Genomic DNA, 16,597 nt, shown 5'->3' with positions numbered 1-16,597 from the left:
TCAGCAAACAAGATACCTCTCCATAAATTAGAAAAAATAAGAAATCATCTTTTATGAATTATTTATTTTCTTTCTCAGAAAAGGATGCGCCTCCACTTAGCAAGGCTGGGCAGGATGTGGTTCTGCATCTGCCCACAGACGGGGTGGTTCTAGACGGCCGCGAGAGCACAGATGACCACGCCATCGTCCAGTATGAGTGGGCGCTGCTGCAGGGGGACCCGTCAGTGGACATGAAGGTAACGCATGTTGTCACTGCTAACAAAAACGAGTATTTCAGTGAAGTGGTCTTTCGTAATGTCCTGCCACTTCATGCTCCCTAAATGTCTGTACGCTAGCAGAAGGCATAAAATGGAGAATGTATAAAACTGATTGTGCCAAAATGGTTTATTATCTCAATGTGCTTTTCTGCTGAGTGAGCAGCAATCTCGATCATTTGTCTTGGAGCCTACCCTCCTTCTTGCTGCTGTTTGTGACTTGTCTAGAGGACAAAGACACTTCAAGGAAGAAGGCTCATGCTTTGTTTTAATGACTCAGATTACTTTTTTAAAGTTCTATTGCTTTTTCTGAGCTCAAGATCCAGGTAGAAAATTTGAAACTACAAAGGAGTCTAAAGAGGACAATAACAATAGGATGAACTTAGCCTTCACATGAGCCGGAAAGTAGACAGCTTACCTGGCAGCTAGGTCTGCTGGGGCGCACCGAGCCTGTGAGGGAGGGAGGCCAGCATGCGGTGCTCCTGCCCGGGGCTCCTGGGATTGCCGCCGATGGAAATCAGCCATGTGGCTGGTGGCTGCCTATGCTCGGGAAGTCTTGGGTGGTGAGACAAGTGGCTTTTTATTCACCCTCTCAGGGTGAATTCCTGGCTTAGGCAAATAAGCACTTCCTGGCTTAGGCAGATAAACTGCATCCAAACCACTTCAGTTCGAGGAAGTGGAGAAAGAGGGTGAGGTAAGGAGGCACTGATTTGTACTCTACTGGAACCAAAACAAAAACAAATCAGGAAGTCCCTCACCACTGATTTAAGTAAGAGTGATTTTACTCCCTGATTATATTGCATTAGAATTGGACTCACCCTCGTCCAGTATGGTTTGCCTTTGTCCCCACCCAAAAATCTCATCTTGAATTGTAATCCCCATAATCTCCACGTGTCAAGGGAGAGACCAGGTGGAGGTTATTGAATCATGGAGGCAGTCACCCCCATGCTATTCTCATGATAGTGAGTGAGTTCTCGCAAGATCTGCTGGTTTTATAAGTGTTTGGTTGTTTCTCCTGCCACCTTGTGAAGAAGGTGCCTTGCTTCCCCTTTGCCTTCTGCGGTGATTATACTAGTAAGTTTCCTGAGGCCTCCCCAGCCATGTGGAACTATGAGTCAATTAAACCTCTTTCCTTTGTAAATTACCCAGTTTCGGGCAGTTCTTTGTAGCAGTGTGAGAATGGACTAATACACCCAGCATCCTTCCCAGCCTCTCCTCCAAACAAGAGTGTCTTCCACAACACCCCTTCCAAGGCTCATCTGCCATCTGTCTGACTTTTCCAAGGGCAGAAGCTCACTACTTCACATCATGTCCATGACATTACTCATCACTGTGTTGGGCAAGCAGGCTACGCCTCCCCTTACTTCTGTGCATTGGTGTTGGGTCTTCCCTTTGGAAAAACACTGAACTCATCTTTTTATCCTGTGTAAAAGCCTTGGAAGTCTTTGAAAAAAGAAAGAAAGAAAGAACATCACCAATTGGTATGCTGTTCTCAGAACTCAGCACCCCACAGTTTGTCAGATGTTCCTCATATGAATTGATTTTTCAGGCCTACCACTATCCTGCCTTGTCTGGATTTTCTCATATTAATCCATACCCTCTTAACATCTAATACCCCTAATTGAACCCCATATTTAAGCTTTGGTTTTCTGACTCATTCATTACCTACTGTGATCCAGATATTGCCTCTCCTTCTATTAATGAGCTTCGTTACATGAACTGTGTCAGTAGCTGCATCACACAGTGGGTTCGTGCTGCATTTTTCTTGCCTTCAAGAGGAAACTCTGAACCAGTTCCCAATCGTGTATAACAGTGACGGCAGGTAGACCTCAAGTTATGAAGCCGTCATCTAAATGACAGGGCCTGCACTAGGGGAAACATCTGTTACCAATTTGTGACTGTCTTAGAATGATATACATTCATGAATGTCCCCCAAAGTTAACACTCATCCTGCTGAGACTTCATCATAATCAAAGCCCCCACGGATTGAGCACCCACTGAGTGCCAGGCAGCTTAGAGAGATCTGTAATCGACTGGACACCCTCACTTGTAGGCACATCCCCATTTGGTGGATGAAGACTGTCAGGAAACATTGTGGAAGACTTTGAGGTGGGCAAAAGATTACTAAGTACCTTTCAATGGAATGCTGGGTTGGTTAGTGGATCCTTCAGGGTTAACATCTATAAGTTGCAGAAAACTGATAGTAACCAAATGATTCTTGTCCATAGAAATGCAAAAAAAAAATTAGGTATATAGGGGTAATTGACTTTCACCCTGGAGAAAATAAGATTTCAAACATGACATTTGAGTACATGTAGATACTAACCGATCTATTAGTAGATTCATTTCAGTACCTATTAGCAAACCCATTTCAGTTTTGCATCTCCTAGCAACTTCTTTTTGGCATTCATGATTGCCTGTATATGTGTAGTCTTCAGATTCTTTAAATCAGTTGAACACCTTGTTGGTTCCCTCTTTAACTAATGTCTTTGAAAAATATTCATATTATATTTGTGTGACAGTCATAGCTTTACTATTTTGAGAATTTTCCTTTAACAGTAATTAACCCTCAGGAGCTATGCCTCTGATCCCTTTAACTTGAGCAGCTTATTTCACACCTCAACATTTCTGCCAGGAGAATTGGGCCTCTCAAATCAAATTCCTTTTTCTCTGAGAATGGCTTCCTGCTGACTGGAACACTGATGCACTCCGCCCTCAAGCTGCAAAATGGGGCTAAGTTTGAAGGTTGTTGAGAATAGAGGGAGGGCAGTCACACAGCAAAATAGTTAAGTTAAAACCTGATGTTGGATGCCCTTGTTCCTAAGTCCCTTGACTGTCCCTAGCACCCAAGAGCGTCCATTGATTGGGCTTTCCCCTGAGCGCCCACCTCCTCCTCTTCTTGAGCCATTCATCCCTCCTCTCATCTCCCCTGCTCTCCACCATCTGCACGGGCTCCTCACCCTTGCTGTCTGTTCTCAGGCAGAGTAGCGATCTCTCCCTTTGCCTCGTGATACTTTAAGATCAGCTTCTAGGGCCCATCTTTTCATGTCCAAGTGACCCAGACAGGTATTCAACCTGCAAGGAATTATGCTGTCAGATTAGTTATGAAACAATTAATAGTTAATTTTTAAGCATCTGGTATGTGTCCAGTGCTGTACTAGGCACTAAGCATACAGGAAAGCTCATGTTCCTGACTTGTCTCATTCATTTGTTTATTCACTCATTCATTCATTGACAGGGTCTCACTCTGTTGCCCAGGCTGGAGTGCAGTGAGTGGCACAATCATAGCTCACTGCAGCCTCAAGCAGTCCTCCCACCTCAGCCTCCTGAGTAGGTGGGACTATAGTCATGGCTAATTTTTTTTTTTAACTTTTTGTAGAGATGAGGTCTCACTATGCTGCCCAGGCTGATCTCAAACTCCTGGGCTCAAGCAATCCTCCCTCCTTGGCCTCCCAAAGTGTTGAAATTACAGGCATCAGCCGCAGCACCTGATCTGTCTTTTTCATTTGTGAAGACAGAATGGATGATTGGTCAGAACCAAGAGGCTATCCACTGGATTTAAAGTTACATATTTTATGCCCTTGAACAGGATATTTTACATCCACTTAACTGAGTATTTATAATACATCAAAATGCAAGATGACACATATTTTTCAGGCAGCCCATTAAATGACGCTGACTTTCATGGTTATTAAGCATAATACATTTAAATCTGAAGTCAGAATGTAAAATATGACATTTAGGAACATGATACAAAGTAGGACATTCAGGAGATTTGGAATTCATAAATCAGTATATTGATTTACATTCGTCAGTTGCTTAAAATTTTCTAAATGATTATCTTAGTCCATTTGGTCTGCTATAATAAAACACCATGACTGGGTGGCTTCTAAAGAGCAGAAATGAATTTCTTTCAGTTCTGGATGCTGGGAAGTCCAAAATCAAGGTACAATCAGCTTTGGCGTCTAGTGAGGACCCATTTCCTATTTTATAACCAGTCATCGTCTCACTGTGTCCTCATATGGCAAAAGAGGCAAGGCAGCCCTCTGGGGCCTCTTTTATTTTATATTTAAACGTATTTTTACTTTTAGGTTAAGGGGTACATGTGCAGGTTTGTTATATAGATAAACTTATGACTTAGGGGCTTGGTGTACAGATTATATCCTCACCTGGGTATTAAGCATATTACCCAGCAGTTTTTTTTTCTAAACCTCTCCCTCCTTCCATCCTCCACCCTCAAGTAGGTCCCAGCGTTGTGCTGTTCCCCTTTCTCTGTCCATGTGTTCTCATTTAGCTCCCACTTATAAGTGAGAACATGTGGTATTTGGTTTTCTGTTCTTGCGTTAGTTTGCTGAGAATAAGGACCTCCAGTTCCATCCATGTTCCTACAAAGGACATGATCTTGTTGTTTTGTATGGCTGCATAGTATTCCATGGTGTATATGTACCACATATTCTTCATCCAGTCTACCGTTGATGGGCATTTAGGTTGATTCCATATCTTTGCTATTGTGAATAGCGCTGCAGTGAACATATGCGTGCATGTGTCTTTATAGTAGAACAGTTTGTATTCTTTGGGTATATACCTAGTAATGGGATTGCTGGGTCAAATGATAGTTCTGTTTTTAGTTCTTTGAGGAATTGTCACACCACTTTCCACAGTACACCACTTTTCACAATGGGTGAACTAATTTGCACTCCCACCAGCAGTGTGTAAGTGTTCCCTTTGCTCCAGAACCTCACCAGCATCTGGTGGGGTTTTTTTTTGTTTTGTTTTGTTTTTTACTTTTTAATAACATGGGGCCTCTTTTATAAGGGCACTAACCTCATTCATGAGCACGTATCTCCAAACGCCATCACACTGGGCATTAGGTTTGAACATGTGACCTTGGGAAGGCACTCAGCCATTCAGTCTACAGCAGTGACTTCAGAAAACCACACGTAAGGAAGCTTGCTAAAGGATGGGCAATATTTAAACCAACAACTTCATTATTAAATTAAAACTAACTGCATCCTGGCCTACCTGCTGTACATAATTTTTTTAAATAGACAGGTATTACTAAGTCTTTGTAACCAAGTATATACAATGTGTGTGTGTGTGTGTGTGTGTGTGTGTGTGTGTGTAATTTAGTTTAGACATATATGAGAAGCCCAAACGTGTATTGCTAGCCACTGAATTCCTAGCTAGGAAGATGGGGTTGAGTCAGACAACAGGCTGAGTCATTCATTGATTTGGCCAGAAGCCAACCACCAAAGGCTGTTACTGCTGAACAGGGATCTTGAGCAGAGATTGGGAGCTCCTGGTTTATGATCATGTCTTTTTCCAAGTTACAAATTGGATATGTTGTGTGTACATATATAGATAGTTTTTTATCCTGATACTTGGAACATGTCTGTGAAACACTGTAAACCCTCTCTCCAATGTCATCCTAATGGGAGAAAATGTATAGAAGGGTCACCTGGGCCCTTAAAGGGAAAGCATCCGTGTGACAGTTCTACATCTTCTAAATATCTGAATGCAGGAGAGACAGCTCTCGTTAGCTAAAAGAGCTAGGGAAGGGACATTCAATCTGGATAGATCTAAACTGGAGTGTGCTCAGGAGGCTAAGGTGATATCATCATCTGCATCTGGACCCAGTGTTGCCTGTATCAGAGAGGCAGTGCCTGGGCAGGCAGGGGGGAAGCATGCCAAGGCCAGGTGTGAGGATGGCCCCTGACCCAGGGATGCTCTGTCCTTTCAGCCCCAGTGTTGACAAGAGGCTTGCTAGTGAACCGCAGGCCTGCAGAGTTTAGTCTGACATTGGCACTCTGAGCTTTGACGCCCAGAAGCTCAGTGACTCACTGACTTTTGCAGGGAGCTCTGGCACAGGGTGACACCAGCAGCCTCATGGATGGTACACCCAGCTCCCTGGCCTCAGTGCTTCCTTGGTTTATTCTATTCTATTCTATTCTATTATTTTATTTTATATTGAGATAGGATCTCACTCTGTCACCCAGGCTAGAGTGCAGTGGTGCAATCTTGGCTCACTGCAACCTCTGCCTCCTGGGTTCAAGAGTTTCTCATGCCTCAGCCTCCCAAGTAGCTGGGACTACAGGCACGCACCACCTGGCTAATTTTTGTATTTTTAGTAAAGATGGGGTTTCACCATTGTTGGCCAGGCTGGTCTCGAACTCCTGGCCTCAACTGATCCACCCACCTCAGCCTCCCAAAGTGGTGAGATTACAGGCGTGAGCCACTGTGCCCGGCCCCTTGGTGTTTTTTAAAATCTCTGTTAACTTTGTCTCCACTCCGATGGCCACTCTCAGAATCTGGTCATGACTCAGCATCCCCCTGTCACACCAACCTTCTAAATCTCTGCTCCGAATCAATCCTGCAGCCCACGCCTCCACTCACATACCATGGCAGGGGGCCAGCACCTGCTGCTCCCTGGCAGTCTCAGGGCTTCTTGTCTGCTTTCAGGCGGAGCAGCTGGGACAGAGCAGCTTTCTTGTGTCACCTTACTTGACTGAAGGCTGCAGGGTCTCACCTAGACATACTCCAGCATGCCTGTCATTTGCAGCCATGCTCCCTTGTGTTCCTAAGTCCCAAGAGACAGTAAATGAGGGCATAAGCTATTGCACTGCTGCCCACCAGCCTGGTTCCGAGCTAGGATTAAAGAGAGCCAGAGCCTGCGACACACCCGCCCACCTCTCCACTTATGCAGCCCTGAGCTTCACCACCTGCACCTTGCCCTGTCTTTGTCTTGCCTTGGTTCAGCCTGGTGCCCATGGGAAGAGGCCATAACTGACCTTCCTCTCACTGCGGATGAAGGTGGGAGGAAAAGTTTCCAGAAAAAAGGAGACAGCAGACCCTGGTCTTCCCAGAGCTCAGGCCTCCTGGCCACTGCAGTGACCCAGGCAAGAGACAGGCTGGGGTCAGAGCAAGGTGGTACCCGTGGACAGGGTGATACATGGTCAAATTCTGGATGTGTTTTTAAGGCAGACCCCATGGAAATTCCTGATGGATTGGAGGTGAGATAGAAGGATCATTAAATGCAATCTTGAGGTCTCAAACCAGAGTTCTAGTCTTGTTTTCAGTCTTATTTATCTGATTCTCTGATCTTATCTGACCAGATAAGACCTGGTCTTATCCGACAGATAAGACCTGAGCCCCAAGTCTTATCTGATCAGATTAAGACATTATCCGGTCTTGTCCTGTCTCAGACTGACTTCCACTTTTATTTCAGTGGGTTCTGATTCCTAGCATCAGCAGCCCACTCCAGGCTCTTTGGAAGTTCTCTTATTGTCATTAGAGCTCTCTCTGCTGCCCTTAGTATTTTAGCACTCACGTAAATGACCCGTTTGGCATTCTGTCAGTGTAGTTGGGCCTGAAGGTAATGTAACAGCATGGCAGTGAGCACTGCTTAACATCTCTTTGAAATAAACAACAAAAGGCAGGTGGCCGTCATTGCCAGCCCTCCAAAGTAAGGCTTTTGCAGGGAAAGTGGTGGACAGCTTGTAGGCCAGTGTAGACTGTTTTACAACTCTAGGTCTCAATTCTGTCACTGTCGCAGTGAATGAAAATCACTTCACGGGGATTCGTTTCTTTGTCTGTAAAGAGTCATTGTGTAATGTTCAGTTAGAGATAAGAATCAACCAGTGGAGATGGTGGATATATTTAAGCGCTTACTATGGGCCAGGCCCAGCTCTTTTACATGAGTTACCTTATTTGATCCTCATCAGGTAGGTGCTATTATTACTTCCATTTTACAAATGAAAAAAATGAGGTTTGGAGACATTAAGTGACTTGTACATCATCAGCCAGCTGGTACGGGGTAGGGCTGGCATTCAAACCCATGTCTATTGGACACCGGGTTCTGTGCTCTTAACCACGCACCAGTGTTTCTTTCAGTGTGATCATGGGTCACCTGGGTGGGCCTGGTAAGTGTAGAATCCTGGGTCCTGCTCTCCTGACCAACCCACTGACTCTGACTCTCTGAGGCTGGGACCTGGAAATCCATACCTTAGCTAAAGTGGCATAACATATGACAACCACGGTAATCTCATTATATCTAAATGATTGTAAAGCATCCTGTGGGTGTGTATATGTAATGTTGACAAATCCTCTAAGCCTAAGTCAGTCCAAATTCTATTATTTCCTAATTAAAAACAAGCAGATGGTTCTTATAATAGTACAATCCCATCCTCTGTAATTTCCAAAGTACATTATTAACGCATCAATGTAATAGAATGTCGAATGGTCAGCATTCTGCAGAGGACAATATCCAGACTAGTTCATTTAAGCAGAAAGGAATTTTTTTAAATAGAATATTAAATAGGTAATAGAATCATTAGGAGAGCTGGAAAAACAGTCTTCAGGCTGACTGTCCAGCAGTGACTCCCAAAATCCCACCACAGAGCTGAGCTTCAGAAGCTGTTGCTCCAGCATGCTCAGCAAGCTGCCTGTGAATGTTGGGAGAGCAGAGGGCAAGCATGGAGCCCTGGGTTAGGGAGTGATCAGAACTGAAGCCCAGGAGGGCCTCTGCAATGAATGACTGGGGGAACTTGGATAGAAAAGGAGGCCAAGGAAGCAGGGGTTTTCAAACAGCCAAAGTGGCCAGCATGGCCAGATACAGTAAGACGGCCAGTTAAACATGGATTTTTTTTTTTTTTTTGAGATGGAGTCTTGCTCTGTCAGCAGGTTGGAGTGCAGTGGGTGATCTTGGCACACTACAACCTCTGTCTCCCAGTTTTAAGCGATTCTTCTGCCTCAGCCTCCCGAGTACCTGGGACTACAGGCGCACGCCACCATGCCCAGCTGATTTTTGTATTTTTAGTAGAGATGGGGTCTCACCATGTTGGCCAAGATGGTCTCCATCTCCTGACCTCATCATCCGCCCGCCTTGGCCTCCCAAAGTGCTGGGATTACAGGCATGAGCCACCGTGCCCAACCAAGCATGGATTTTTTAAAAATAGTATTGTTGGTCTTGACACCTAGGTGACTTTTGCTAGGTCAGTTAGTGAGTTTTGCCAGCACTGTTTCAGGGGGATGGTGGGGAAAGCAGCTACATTGGGCGGGCGAAGATTAAATGGGAAGTGAGCAAACAGAAACAGCAAGCACAGCACAGCCAGGCCTTTCAGGGAGCCAAGTGGAGATGGGAAGGAAGCGGGGCTGTGGCTGGTGAGCCCTTGGAACTCAGGGAATTTTTTTTATTTGTTATTTTGTTTGTTTCTTAGGATGAGAGAAACTTGAGCATAGTAATAGCAGAGCCATTTGAAAGAGAAATGAGTCGATGTGTCAGTGTTCTAAAGGTCCTAGAAAGAAAGGGGGCAAGGACTAGGAGGGGTTGGCCTGGAACACAGGAGGGACAGCTCCTCCCTGCTGGCTGTCAGAAGGAAGTGACAGTGGGTACAGGTAGGGTACCAGGAGGAGGTGGGTGGTGGAGCCCTAGTCATGGTCCTGATTTTCTCCCTGAAGCTGATGAGTCCCCCTGCTGAGACGGCAGGGCCTGGATCCTGACCGTGAGGCTGGGGATGAGGTGCAGGTTTGGAGCAGCAACTGCTGCAGACAAGTGAAGGGATTGTCAGTCAAGGCCTTGGCCACCTAAATAAACTAGAACTTATGAGTTCAAGGTGGGCCAGCTGCCAACAGTGTGTGATGTAGTTCAGCAGCCTCGGGCTGGAGTGCAGAGGCAGGTCCTGGGGCTGCTCTGAGGACATGGACTTTCGGTTGAGGATGGTATTGGGCTCGGAGCTCAGGTCTGCTGCTCGACGTGATGTGTCCCATCTGTGTGGCAGGTGCCTCAGTCAGGAACCCTGAAGCTGTCCCACCTACAGGAGGGAACCTACACCTTCCAGCTGACCGTGACGGACACTGCCGGGCAGAGAAGCTCTGACAACGTGTCAGTGACAGTGCTTCGCGCGGCCTACTCCACAGGAGGTGAGAAGAAAGTCCTTCCCTCGCTTCCCCCTGCTTGTGGAAGGCAATGTCGGGTTGGCGCTTTGTCCTCTGGCTCTGCGCTCCATGGGCTCTTCCATTTTATTTTTGGTTATTGCTGAATGAGAGAGTCTTTGCTAAAAACACAATAACAAAAGCAGTCTCTCTTCTGTTTTGGGCTTAGCCGATGCTACTGGGTTGGGGTGGAGGGAGCGCTCCAGGGGATGAGAAGAGATGCTCCCGCTTCTCTTGACTTGACTTCATCAAAGACAATTGCCTGGCTATTCTGGGAGAGGACTTTGTTTACAGATGGGTGGTCCATTTGCTGCATCTGTTCCAAGAGGGAAGCTAAGGAGTTTAGTGAAACCAGTTGAACTCATGGAAGCAGAGAGTGGAATGGCGGTTACTGGAGGCTGTGCGGGGGACGGACTGGGAAAGGAGAGACGCTGGTCAAAGGGTACAAAGTGTCACTGAGACCAGAGGAACAGGTTCTGGTGATCTGTTGCACAGCATGGTGACTATAGTTAATGATAATGTATTGTCTGTTTCAAAATTGCTAAAACAGTAGGTTTTAAATGTTGTCATCACAAAAAGATTACAAGTAGGGGAGATGATAGATATGTCAGTTAGCTTGATGTAATCATTCCACAATGCAAACATATATCAAAACATCACACTGTGCCTCATAAATATATACTCTCCTTTTTTGTCAATTAAAAATACATATTAAAAAAACAAGGAAAAGGCATACCACAGGATTGAAGAAAGACTTGGCTCTTGGGTGTAATCAATTGCTGATATAATAAGTCACTTCAAAAATTTTAGAAAGAGAAAAAGAGTGCAGCTAAGGAGTACGGTTAAAATTAATTGAAATACGCAAAGGACCCATCAATTTGAAAGTGCTACCTACACATTTTCATAGACACTTTACACAGATGCATAGTTATATTAATAATATAACTTTAAATACATGTGATGGTTCTCACATTCTGTTGTACAATGTAACAATGTAAAACTTATTTCATTCATCTATGTTTGTTACTTTTCTAAACATCTACATTTTTTTTTTGAGAGGGAGTTTTGCTCTTGTTGCCTAGGCTGGAGTGGGAATGCAGTGGTGCAGTCTCGGCTCACTGCAACCTCTGCCTCCTGGGTTCAAGTGATTCTCCTGCCTCAGCCTCCCAAGTAGCTGGGACTACAGGTGTGCACCACCACGCCCTGCTAATTTTGTATTTTTAGTAGAGACAGGGTTTCACCATGTTGGCCAACCTGGTCTCAAATTCCTGACCTCAGGTGATCCACCCGCCTCAGCCTCCCGAAGCACTTAGACCACAGGCGTGAACCACCGCGCCCAGCCCAACGTCTACATGTCTAAGAAAGATTAGGTCATCAAATTTTTTAAAGTATCCATTGCATGGAACTTAGCGACACTAAAGATATTGTAGTATTGTAGAGGGAACCCCTCACCACACACACAATTCACTTCTGGAGAGGTGCTAAGGTCTTGTACATTTAAATATCCTGTTACTCGGTCATCGTGTATTTTCTTAGTGTATGCAGTGTGCAGGGACCTTGCCAGGCACTGGGGATAGAGTGGTGCACTGGTGGTCCCTGACTCTGGTAAACTTGCAGTAAGTCTGTGACATTTTTGAATTCTCAGTATTCAATACTCAGGATCCAGATGGTAATTAAGCCAGCAGAGTGCAGAATGAGGATAAAAGAGTTGGAACAGGACTGTGATTTACTTGTACTATATTGGATCTAGCCTCCTATCAAAAACTGAGGTTAGTATGCATACTGGAAATGAAATTTTCTAAGGAGTGAGAGATTTTAGGATCCTAAGGACTTGTCAACTTTGATAATTTTCATAGGCGGCATTAAAAATTTGTTTGGCTGATGACAACCTGTCCAGCCAGGGGTTAAGCTTACTGTAAGGAAGCAGGGTAACCATTCACAGACAGGACAGGCACAAAACTCCAGCCCATGCCAGCACTGTGAGGTCACCAGTGATAGCGAGTAAACAGTCTGTCCAGCTCAGCCCGGATTCCATCAGCCCTGCTAATTCATTGCAGCTGGACAGGAGAGCCAGCCAGCTACTCAAAACATTGTTGAGTCCCTTTGCTGGGCAGCTACTCAAAACATCGTTGGTCCCTTGGCCACCAGGACCAGTGGAGACATGACATTGTCTCCAGCAGGGATGGCTCACTTCTGTAGAACTGGGCGCCCTCTAGAGGGCTTTCCCCCTGGGTAGCAGGACTCACCTGGACAGGGTCTGAGTCAAGTGCTGACTCTGGGAGGAAAGGACTCTTGGGAAAAAGACACAGATACCCTGTCATCCCCACAGAAATCAGAAAAGGATTGCTCTTGTACAGCTGAAGTGCCTGGGAGGGAGGAAGGGCCTGCACTGATATGAGCAGATGGCCAGCACCTCACCGGCCACTTGTTTGCCCTGGTTTATTTCCTCAGGCAGCTTTCCGGGCTCCAGAGGTAAATTGCCAGCTGTAAATTTCTGGCCCTTCTCCAAGATGATAATAAACTGTATTTGAAGTAGCAGAGAGTGGTGTGTGAATCATTTTTGATTACTCAGTGGCCGCTTGAGTATAGGTCTTGTGTGGGTAACTTTATATGGAAAATAAAAAGGAATTGGTGTAGTGCTAACTGCTGTCTAGAATCACTTAGTGGTTATATTGGAATAACATGCTATGAATTAAAGTTAATAAAACACCACAGAGAGACATTGGAAAATAGAGGTAGAAGAGACAAGTGTTTCCCTCCCCTCCATTGTATGTATTGGTCTTGCAATGAATGACCCAGATGTTATGGTAACCAAGGGTGACACCAGCTGAGGTAGACAGATGAGCAGGTACCCTGCTTATATGATCATAACTTGGTTCAATTTTTAATAAGTTGACATTTTGAACATTTTTCATGCTTAGAAAAATGATCAAACAGCAAGCCAGCAAGCTCTTCCAACATGATCTAACTCAGCAGTCTCCAAACAGGATGCCCCTGAGTTGTTCAAGACATTTTTAGGGTGAGAAAGAAGATAGCAGAGTTTATATTTTTGCTGATTTTTAATTTTTTTCCTTAAAATTTGAGTATATTTTATAAGATACACCCCATGTTAGTACAGTAGTATGCACGTATTATTTATAAATAAACTGGACTAGCCGGATGTGGTGGGACACGCCTGTAATCCCAGCTACTCAGGAGGCTGAGACATGAGAGTCAGTTGAGCCTGGGAGCTGGAGGCTGCAGTGAGCTGAGATTGTGCCACCGCACTCCAGCCTGGGCGACACAGCGAGACTCCGTCTCAAATAAATAGATAAATAAATAAACTGGAGATGCCTGTTCAACAATATATTATTGATCAGGATGCATGATCAAAAAAGTTTGGGGGCTGTTAATCCAAAAAAAGATAGAAAATTTACAAATATGGATCCATCTCCAAAATCACCAAGGAATAAATAAAACCTTGAGATATTTGGGATTTTCATGCCGTGAATTTAAGAAACCTGACGAGGAACTGTATCCTGCTTGATATCCAGCGTGTCCCCCACCTCCGCTCCCTGCTTCTTCCCAGTGGCCGGAGCTGACTCTCCTTCAGGCCCATGTTCTCAGTCATAACTGCAGGCTCTTTGCTTCCTCTTCTTCCGCAGGAGCTTCTATCAGCATTTATTTTCTTTAACCTGTCTTCCTCCTGGATCAATATATCTTCAAATTGCCTCACACCAAGATAGACTCCTTTTCCAACCTCTTGATTTAACCACGTTTCAATAAAAGATGTGTCCAAGGCCAGGCGCAGTGGCTTACACCTGTAATCTCAGCACTTTGGGAGGCTGAGGCAGGAGGATTGCTTGAGTCCAGTAGTTCAAGACCAGCCTGGGCAACATAGTGACACCCTGTATCTACAAAAAAAAAAAAAAAAAAAACTAAAAAAAAACCCAAGTGTATGTCCAAGATTTCACTTGGGTTTGTGAACTGTGCTCAGCCATTTGGTTTTGAAGGAATATCATATAATCTGCCACTTCCCCATGTTCCTGAGAGAATTGTCTAGTCCACTCTGTCCCTGTAAAACTGTGGAGCTCCTGTGACCTGCTTCTAGCCTTGTGCCTTAGTCCATGTTGCCAGTACCAGATAGTCACCCGGTTCTCCTCTAGCTAAGTCTAATAAAGTTGGCTTAATCAAGGGAGAGGGAAAATGCATTTCAGGAAAATATATGTAGCTCCTATGAATTGCACTGCAAATTAAAAGCTCCTAAGAACTCCAGAAGGGAGAAATGTCAGTATTTCTTTTTTTTTTTTTTTTTTTTTTTGAGACAGAGTCTCCCTCTGTCGCCCAGGCTGGAGTGCAGTGTCACAATCTCGGCTCACTGCAACCTCTGCCTCCCAGACTCAAGTGATTCTCCTGTCTCAGCCTCCCAAGTACCTGGGACTACAGGTGCATGCCACCAAGCCCGGCTAATTTTTTGTATTTTTAGTAGAGACGGGGTTTCACCGTGTTAGCCAGGATGGTCCCGATCTCCTGACCTTGTGATCCACCCGCCTTAGCTTCCCAAAGTGCTGGGATTACAGGTGTGAGCCACCACGCCCGGCCAATGTCATTATTTCATGAAACTAAATTCATGCCAGCCCATAACTAAATTTTGTTTATTCTCTACAGTACCAGGGACGTTATGATAATCAACAAATAGGATTCAATAGTAAAAACTTAATCTCAGTGAAAAGTATTACTTAGGAGACAAGAATGTAAGACATAGCATATGTAAAATAGTACCTCTGGGCCAGGCACGGTGGCTAACACCTGTAATCCCAGCACTTTGGGAGGCCGAGGCAGGTGGATCAGTTGAGGTCAGGAGTTCGAGACCAGCCTGGCCAACAAGGTGAAATCCCATCTCTACCAAAAAACACAAAAATTAACCGGGTGTGGTGGTGCATGTCTGTAGTCCCAGCTACTCCAGAGGCTGAGGCAAGAGAATCTCTTGAACCCGGGAGGCGGAGGTTGCAGTGAGCCAAGATTGTGCCACTGCACTTCAGCCTGGGCGACAGAGTGAGACCTTGTCTTAAGTAAGTAAGTAAATAAATAAATGGTACCTCTGTTAAAACATAGCCAACTGCCATCCAGGGGATGGGATGGTATTAGGTGCCCTCCTGCAGAACAATCGACAGCCAGAAGAAGAGGTTCCAACAATGGCTTCTATGAATGAATGAATGAAGAGGGAGACAGCTGAGGCGGGGAATCAAGGGTGGAGAGAGACCTGGGCTGTTGCTTCTGTGTGCCACCTCCTGGCAAGGCAAGCATGGAGAACAGCCCTCAGACCAAGAGCCCCTGAGGAGTCTGAAGAATTAAGTCAGGAGGCTCAAAAAGAGCCCTCCAACCTCTCCAGAACCTGTTGCTGGAATTGTTAGGTTTGCCTCATTATTTGCGTCTCTTCCCCGAAGTGCATTTTATCATCCCCACGGACTCCCCTTTGTCATCCCCATCTTGAGAGTCTGAACTTCTGCACTCGTGTGACTTGAGATTTGTTTACAAATAGGATGTTTGCACACTTGCTCGCGCTACCACTTCTTCTGTGACGATGGCTGCTGCATTGACATCACGCTCGCCTGCGATGGAGTGCAGCAGTGTCCTGATGGGTCTGATGAAGACTTCTGCCAGAATCGTGAGTTGGCTATGTCACATTGCTAGGCAGTGGCTGGAAGGGATGGAGTTGGGAGGTCTGTGTTCTGAGAATGAAATGCAAACACAGTGTCCTTCCCCTGCTTGATTTTAGTTATAACTTTACATGTAAAAGCTATGCCTTAAATGAGAATTCAATATGTCTCTAGTCTAAGTCTCAAATGTCAAATTTTCAGTATTGCTTATGTTTTTAATTTTTTTCAATTTTCCAGGTTCTTTCTATCCTAAAAATGCTGCATGTCATGTGCTTTCTTAAAAACTGAAGTGATTTGATGCTTTGTTTTAATAATTTTTTAAAGAAAATTTACGATACACCAGGGTGTGGCCAAGTCAGAGCTGTAAATCAGTCTTATAATATCATACACATAGAAATACCCTGTAAGAAAGAAGAAAAACTGAAGAAAATGTAATGAAGTATGGATTTGAGGAAGGACGAAGAGTCTCAAAACCTTAAGTTTACGTTTAGTCTTTGTCCATTTCTTTTTTTTTTTCTTTTCTTTCTTTTTTTTATGAGACCAGTTCTCACTCTGTCACCCAGGCTGGAGTGCAGTGGCATAATCATGGCTCACTGCAGCCTCGACTTCCCCAGCCTTAGGTGTTTCTCCCACCTCAGCCTCCCCAGTAGCTGGGACTGCAGGCATGTACCACCATGCCCAGCTAATTTTTGTTAATTTTTTGTAGAGATGGGGTTTTGCCTTGTTGCCCAGGCTGGTCACAAACTCGTGGGCTCAAGTGATTGCCTACTTCTG

General features: G+C 45.0%; 1 protein-coding gene across 7 annotated transcripts in view; it reads left to right on the top strand.

Moving 5' to 3' along the window:
• LRP11 (LDL receptor related protein 11) overlaps positions 1-16,597 on the top strand; it is an 82,295-nt gene that overhangs the window by 11,216 nt on the left and 54,482 nt on the right. For 6 of the 7 annotated variants that reach the window (XM_063707948.1, XM_055390833.2, XM_063707946.1 and 3 more), the window contains exons 2-4: positions 79-236; positions 10,031-10,172; positions 15,706-15,831. In XM_063707948.1, the coding sequence (XP_063564018.1) occupies positions 79-236; positions 10,031-10,172; positions 15,706-15,831 (426 nt within the window). Of the gene's footprint in view, positions 1-78; positions 237-10,030; positions 10,173-10,478; positions 10,559-15,705; positions 15,832-16,597 lie in introns of those variants that run through there. The other variant, XM_063707949.1, reaches the window with a different exon arrangement.

Source organism: Gorilla gorilla, chromosome 5 (assembly GCF_029281585.2).
Source record: "Gorilla gorilla gorilla isolate KB3781 chromosome 5, NHGRI_mGorGor1-v2.1_pri, whole genome shotgun sequence".
Taxonomy (NCBI): Eukaryota; Metazoa; Chordata; class Mammalia; order Primates; family Hominidae; genus Gorilla; species Gorilla gorilla.
This window is presented reverse-complemented; position numbering and strand designations above follow the sequence as displayed.